Consider the following 7,895-nt stretch of genomic DNA (forward strand, 5'->3'; position numbering starts at 1 on the left):
TATTTTGGACTTAGTATGTTCATGTTTACACGATTGAGACAATGGCACTTTTACATGAGTGCTGTGATGCAGCTAAGTATCACTGAGTTTGTCCACTTTTGGATTTTGTAGTAGTTTTTACTTGCCTACGTTTTTCAAATAAATTTTGATCATCCAAATGTGGATGCATGTACTTTATGATAACTGAAGTCCCCAGAATTCAGATACATAAAGCTGTACGTATCTGAGCTTGTTGGAGTATAGGTAAAAATAACAGATAGAAAAAGGGAAGACAGAGAGTTGATAATGATCAAAATGTTGACTGGATTCCCCCTTTCTGTGTTTCAGAAATACAAAACTCCATGGAGAAAATTTTTTACATCTATGCCAGTCTATGCAATAATTGTTGCAAACTTCTGTAGAAGCTGGACTTTTTACTTGCTGCTTATTAGTCAGCCTGCTTACTTTGAGGAAGTGTTTGGATTTGAGATAAGCAAGGTATGTAAAAAGAATGTAAAGCTTTTATCTTAATCTAAGTAAATATCAGAGCTACACTGGTGGTATTTATTAGGAGGAGGAAAGAAAAGTGTTCTGCATCTTTATCATGGATTTACAAGTCTTAAATATTATCCCTCCCTGTTACTGTTCCCTTGACCAGTGCAAACAAGTGAAGTAACAATGACAAGGCATTGGGTGGGGGAAGGGGAAGGTAGGATGAGATTTAGTGATGATCTGCTCGGGGCCATATTGCAAAAAAGACCTTCAGTTAAGTGCTTGAAATCAGATCTTGCGTGGTATTAGGAAGGTGTCGAGGGACCCTTTACACTTCTGTCCCTGACACCCCAGGGGATGCAGGACCCCACTGAAGCTGTATGGAAGGCATTGACAAGTGGTTCCATTTTTCCAGGTGCATTTACAAAGCAGAGCCACCTAGTTTTAGGAAGGATAGTACAATTTTATCACCTTTCTATAGTCCCCTTTAATGTGGTAAGAACTACTCCCCCATTTTTGCTTAGAAAGTGAAAGACATGGTGCAAAATGTGAGGTGTAGGGATGATCTAAGATTCCACATTTTTCATGAGTTTTGGGTCAGACCTATAAGGTAAATATGGATACAGACAAACAAGCCTTTAGAGTGCATAGTAAGCTTTCTACTTATACAGGTTTCCTTCTTGTGAAAGCGATGGGAGCTTGTGCTTTTGCAAGACCTGTGTTCTTTTGATACTGCTGCAGGAGGTATAAAGTCACCCTAAATTGAGGTGCAAGTGACAATTACACGAGTAGCTTCCAAAGTGTTGCTGTATTATGGAGTACCATTGAAATTAATGTAACGCCATCCTGCATTGAAAGATGAGCTTCCATCTTTAGCTGGAGTTTTTTTAAGAAGTTTGCTATGTCTGAAGCATCATCTGTCGTGCATGCAATAAGAATGGCCACATCCTATAGAATTAATCTGAGCATTTTGTTCTAGGAGATTCTTCTTAGAGTCTATTCAAAGAAATGTGGAGCTTTGTAAACAACGACAGCAAAGTCCATTTTCATCTGCTGTGGATACAGATGCTCATAAACAAATAGTTATCAATCAATCAGGAATACCTCACAGCAACAACGGCAATACCATAGTTACCTATAGTTAATATCTGGCCTATCAGGAGAAATGCCTGTTAACGTGCAGCTAGCTGTCACAATATAGTTGGCCCATACACAAACTGCCGTTAAATACACACTTTCACAACTTTGACTGAAGAGTACAGAAAACTTGTTTTGTTTTTGGTCTTATGGTACCTGTCTGCTCTGCATACTGACATAACTTAAGCCAGACATAAAGCCAGGCTGATACACTGTTCAGATAGGAATCACGCAAAAATCCCTGGGTATAAGCACGTTTTCAGATGTACACAATAATCAGAATTCCCTATTGGAACAAAATGTCATGCGCACTAAACAAAACTGTCTGCAAGGCAGTTACGTCACCAGGAGATAGCAGGTGGCAGCTCGTGCCACACTCACTTTGAAGGAATAGTCTTCATATACACTACCATGTTTTGGGACAGTCATCACAATATTGCTGTGTTTTACTTTGCTAGTATTTTGAATATTGTCAATGGATATTTAGTATGTTACCTTTTCCTATGTATAGAGTTTCTCAGACATATTTTTTGCCCATGTGAAATTTGAAGCTTGAGGCAAAGTCAGAAATCAAAGGCAAATTGCTGTTGTGTATGTGAGGATGATCCACAGGGAATCTGTGTGGTCATGTTAGGTTTGCTGGGCAATGCTACGCCAAACACATCATCAACAGGAAGGTGGCAACTCAGTTCAACACATTTGATCATAAATTTTCTGAAAAGAAAGGGAAGAAGGGCTATAAGTCAGGGGGAAAAAGCCTTTGGCTTAAACATAAACTGTGAAAACAATCTGTAAACACAAAGTGTCACGGCATCAGAGATTCTGAAAACTCTGTCAGTCCTTCATAAAATACAATGACAACTTAAGATCACCATTTTTGTTCGTTTAATAAACCAAGTTAAGATTTTTAGTTTTAGCACATAGCCTGAAATTGAAGAGAAACACTTAATTTGTTGCTGAATACTTCAGGAAATGAAAAATTAATCTTTTCTCATGGTTTATACTCTGCCACTTCTAACGTTTATTTTAGGTGGGTATCTTATCTGCTGTGCCACATTTAGTGATGACAATTATTGTTCCTATTGGGGGACAAATTGCAGACTTTTTAAGAAGCAGGCAGATTCTTTCAACCACTACTGTGAGAAAGATAATGAACTGTGGAGGTAAGTCTGCCTATTTTATTAACAAGCTCCTTGTACAGATTCAATGTCCATATAGGGTGCTATCTACAATAAACAAACTGCATAGGTATTTGTACTTATGAAGTAATATTTTCTGCATTTTTTGTGTATTACAGGTGTAGTTAGTAAATAAATGCAAACACAATTGTTCCTATTCCCAGTTTCAATACGGATGTTTGGTATTTGAAAAAGCATTTAGACTGTTCAAGAAACAGATGAGCTTTTGGGGGGGTAATTTGCTTACCCTTAGCGACTCACTGAATCTTAGCTCCTCATGTAAACACCTGCTGCACAAGAGAGCCGAGACCGCTACCTGAGATTGCGTGTCTGACTTCGGAGAGGTTAAAGTCACATGAGCTGAACCCTGGCTGTGATAAGGGCTGAAAAATTCATAAGCAGGTTAAGTGTATATTCCCATTAGGGCTGACTGGAACAACCTAACCAAATCACAAGTATTTCTTTTCACCTTACAACTGACAGGAAGTAACAATAAATTAGCATACAAAGAGTAAAATGAGGATTATTTGAGATAGCAAGAACGTGTGTTTTTCAGGAATGAAAGAAATGCCTGATTATATTCCACTCTGAGGTAATGTTTTGCCTCTGTCTTCCTACGAAACATTACCATATCCTAAGGCCCACAATATTTGAGAGAGAGTGAAATCTGATGCCTGGTTTTCTTTATAATATCCCCAGGTTTTGGTATGGAAGCAACTCTTCTTCTCGTGGTGGGATATTCCCACAGTAAAGGAGTGGCTATTTCATTCTTAGTGCTTGCTGTAGGCTTTAGTGGATTCGCCATATCTGGTAAGATTATATTATTGTTGTTAGTAAACTATTTTATCTTAAGAGATAGAACATCTCATTTGGTTTTTATTCATAGGCAGTAATTTAAACAAAGCTCAGAATTCCAAATGACATTATTTATGAGCATTGCAAAGGAAAGTACAGTCAGTAACACATCCTTTATATTAGGTTATTTTTGTTTAAATACATCAATCTTTTCCATATTGATTGCAGCAAATTGGACTTTTTTTTCAGTGAGGTGCTAATGTACATCATAGATTTTTCATGGAATTAAACATATAACAGAAATGGACTGATATTATACGATATCTACATTTACACGTCTTTGTTTAAATATTGGCCTTTTACTATTTTTTTCCATGCTCTGTTAATGTTGCATTTTTTATTACTATAGGGCCTAATTGCTAGCAATTTTTTCCTGATTTAGAATTCAGCTCTTCCTCTTTCCTGCTGACATATCACCCCTTTGCCTTTGCCTTGCCCAGACACAAGTCATCTGGTCTTTCCTTGTTTTCCCACTGTGACCTTAGAATCCTCTCCCATGCTGGTTCCTTATGTCTAAAACAGGCTCTCTTTTCTTTTGTGCCAAACATCTCCACTCTCCTTAACCAAATCTGTCCTGAATCTCACATGTTCTGCAAGGTATCCTGCCTGTTTTGTACAACTGGAGAAGTATGTTGTACTTTCGCTAACAGTTATTCATATCATATTGCCTGCCTTTTCCCTCTGTTATCTTTCTGTCTCCAAAGATTTGGTTTCTGCTTTCACTTACTTAAGTGCTAATTTTGGGGACAATGAGTTCTGTCACTTCAGAAAGGCATGTGTTTTTTCTAATATTATTTAAATAGTTATGGAATAATTTTGAACAAAATTAAGCTGCTGGAAATGGAAGAGAACAAACAATTATAAAAATAATTAATAAATCATTTATAGATACTGTCTTTTTACTCCCTTTGTCTTATCACTCACGAACAGAAGGGAACTCCCTTCTGCTGGTCTGTGTGACAAGAAGAAAAATACAGGCAAAAGGAAAGGAAAGTGGTACGAGCTGGAAGAAGAAATTACATGTTATTTACAGCATGAAATATTCATAAATGTCACTACGCAAATATGAACCTTCTCCCTGCCTAAATAACTTCTGGGTTCTCCACTCCACACAGTCACTACTAGGATTTCTTTTAAAACTGCAATTTTGGGGAGAAAATAGACTTGGTATCCTTTTACAATTTATTTTTTAAAGGAAATGAAACCCTACAGTCACTCAAGGAATTTCTAAACATTCATAAGCCTCTTAGAGAAAAAGAAATGCAATTAAACAGCCCAAATATGTCATAGTAAAATTGTCAAGTGATAGCATTACTTTTCAGAACTGAAGTCATGCTCTGCTTTAGGTATGAATGTTTGCTGACCTTTGCATTGCAGGATTCAATGTCAACCATTTAGACATTGCCCCGAGGTATGCCAGCATCTTAATGGGGATTTCTAATGGAGTCGGGACCTTGTCTGGAATGGTTTGCCCTATAATTGTCGGAGCAATGACAAAGAACAAGGTAAACGGCAATACAGTTTTCAAATCTTCCTGTTTAATACGATTAGTTTCAAGAAAAAGACTTTTCCATAGTACAACTTGCCAGAAAATCCATATTAGAGTCTGAGACCTCCAGGGGACACCATCCAGGAACTTGTAAATTTGAAGCATGCTTCACTAGGTCAATGGTTTTGTAGGCTAACAAACAGTGATTTTTCAAAGGAAGAAATAAGTAGAAACTGGACGCTTAAATGTTTTAGTTGTGCTGACTGTCACTGTCTCAATCTGTAATTTAAATCTTTCCACTCAGAAGAGTTCGGTAAGTCTACGCACTAGTCTGATTCAGCGAATTTCTTCTTTGCAGACACGTGAAGAGTGGCAGTACGTCTTCCTCATTGCTGCTTTAGTTCATTATGGAGGTGTTATATTCTATGGCATATTTGCTTCAGGGGAGAAACAACCTTGGGCAGATCCTGAACAGACAAGTGAAGAGAAGTGTGGCTTTATTCATGAAGATGAACTTGCTGAAGAGACAGGGGACATTACTCAGAATTATGTAAATTACGGTACCACCAAGTCTTATGGTGCTACAACCCAGGTCAACGGTGGTTGGCCAAATGGTTGGGAGAAAAAAGAGGAATTTGTACAAGAGGAAGTACAAGACTCATACAACTACAAGCAAGGAGATTATTCATAACATACCTAAATATTGGATATATTTTGTAGTGTTTGTGATTAAATTCATTGTGATTGTTTGCACACAGAAATAAAATGTGGTATAAACATGTAAACACATATCAAACAGGAAGGTCTGACTGTAAAAAAAAATCCATTAAAGTGCAATCTGTATGAGTTGTGACATGTCATCACTTTCATTAGGTTATATTTGTTCTATAAACATTAGAGTTTTAAGGGTTTACTGGTCAAAACTATAGAGGCAATTAGATACAGTATACAAGAGCTAAAATTCATAACTACGGATTAAAGCACAACTAAGCAACCAAGTTGGCACATCTAATGCTCTTTTTAGAAAGCCAAAATTACTTGATCATTAAAAATGCACTTATATATTTGTTACACTGTATTGAATGAGATGATTGTGTTAAATACACACGTTTACTCAGTGCAATGTAGGAATTGTGTGTTAAGTCTAAGACAAGAGCTTTCTTACAGAAGAAAGGTTGAGTCCTAGGCATTTACAGAGGATTGATCCAGTTCCTTGAATGGTAATTGTATCAAGCCTAAAGAACAAATAGGGCATATTGTATGTTTATCGTGATTACATGCTGCAGGCTACTCTGTGATGAATAAAGGAATTATTTAGGAGTTTTATACTGAATGTTTGGGCACAAATTCTTATTTCTATTCTTTACAGAAGCTTATGAAATTATAGGCATTGTCATGTTCTTCCCTGCATTTATCAACTAATATAAAAACAATATATAATTTTAAGTCTAACTTTTCACGCAGACCGTCAAATCCCTTTACCAAAAAACAAGCTTTATTATTCTTTTCTTTGCAGTATATTCCAACTTTGTACTGGTGTCTTTAGAGAGAGAGAAAAAAACCAATATAACCTAGAAAAAGATATAGTCTTTTACAAAATTCCAAAGAGAAATTTACTGTGAGCAAGTAGCCCTACGAAAAAGGATGTATTTGTTTTGCAGAATATTTTGAAGCCAATAGAAGAAACAGAGAATAATTTAACCCTTATTCTTCCCTTAATAGCTTTCATATTTTTACACATTGTGCCACAGTTGTATACATAGATATAAGTTTATTGAAGATACTGTAATTTTAGAAAATGTTGCTATTTTAGAAATCCCTGAAATAAAAAAATGTATTTGTCTTTCAATTAAACCTAATAATAATGGACACTGAATATGAGTAACATATAAACTCACAATAAACCAAAGTGGCAAACAACTAGTGTTGGGCCGAAAGAAGCCAACAAGCATCACGCTTGTCTCTTTAGCAGAACTCAACAGTGACTGCAACATTAGTGTACCAAGCAATAAGTGCAATGCATTATGAAGTGCATAATCTTCTATACTATAGACTAACCTTCGTTTAGCTTGTTGTATATATTTGGGGTTGTTGGGATTATACCAAACTGAACCAAACTGGAGTTAGCAACACCAGACCACTTCTTAATACTCTAAAATGACAACAACGATCCATTTCTTAATTCAATCAAATGATTATTATTGTATGTAATAATCCACTCTGGATTCTTGGTCTGTTCATTGTATTGTGCTAGTGATTGGAAACCCTGCTACCGCAATATACAACTTGAGGATTGTTTCTTCTCCTTTTTTTTAATGCAAATCATACCTTGACCTTAAAGAAAAAAATATTTTGCTTTGTGCCTCAAAGTGATGTAAAATGTGACCATAGCTTTTGCTGTGTTTAATGAAAAAGATGTGGACTGTGTTACTTTTGTTGCTGCAAAAAGTGTTAATAAAATGCTCTATTTATCCTTTTATATAAAAAAGAAACATTGTAGTCTCTTGTCATTTTTTTAGATGCACTTTAATATAGATGACTAAAATTATTGTCATTGCAGAATAAATTCTGCTATTGACATGGAGGTGGTATCTTATGTCCCAGCTGGGAGGTATGCTGAATATCCAACGTCCTGCATTGCCTCCTCTCTCTCCAGCCATGCACAGATGTATAGTGGGAGAGGCAACTAACTCTGGTTCGCTGCTCCTCCTCCTGTAAGAAAGGCTGGAGTAGGCGTCGAAGAGAAAGGAGCAGGAGGATCAACA

General features: G+C 36.5%; 1 protein-coding gene across 1 annotated transcript in view; it reads left to right on the top strand.

Annotated features, from left to right (window-relative positions):
* SLC17A6 (solute carrier family 17 member 6) overlaps positions 1–7,622 on the top strand; it is a 34,084-nt gene extending 26,462 nt beyond the window's left edge. Inside the window, exons 8-12 of the mRNA XM_009935999.2 lie at positions 328–477; positions 2,639–2,771; positions 3,486–3,596; positions 5,019–5,146; positions 5,489–7,622. Of these exons, the coding sequence (XP_009934301.1) occupies positions 328–477; positions 2,639–2,771; positions 3,486–3,596; positions 5,019–5,146; positions 5,489–5,821 (855 nt within the window). The 3' untranslated portion in view covers positions 5,822–7,622. The remainder of the gene's footprint in view (positions 1–327; positions 478–2,638; positions 2,772–3,485; positions 3,597–5,018; positions 5,147–5,488) is intronic.
* Positions 7,623–7,895: the final 273 nt, after the last annotated feature.

The sequence above is a fragment of the Opisthocomus hoazin genome, chromosome 7 (genome assembly GCF_030867145.1).
Source record: "Opisthocomus hoazin isolate bOpiHoa1 chromosome 7, bOpiHoa1.hap1, whole genome shotgun sequence".
In the NCBI taxonomy this organism is placed as follows: Eukaryota; Metazoa; Chordata; class Aves; order Opisthocomiformes; family Opisthocomidae; genus Opisthocomus; species Opisthocomus hoazin.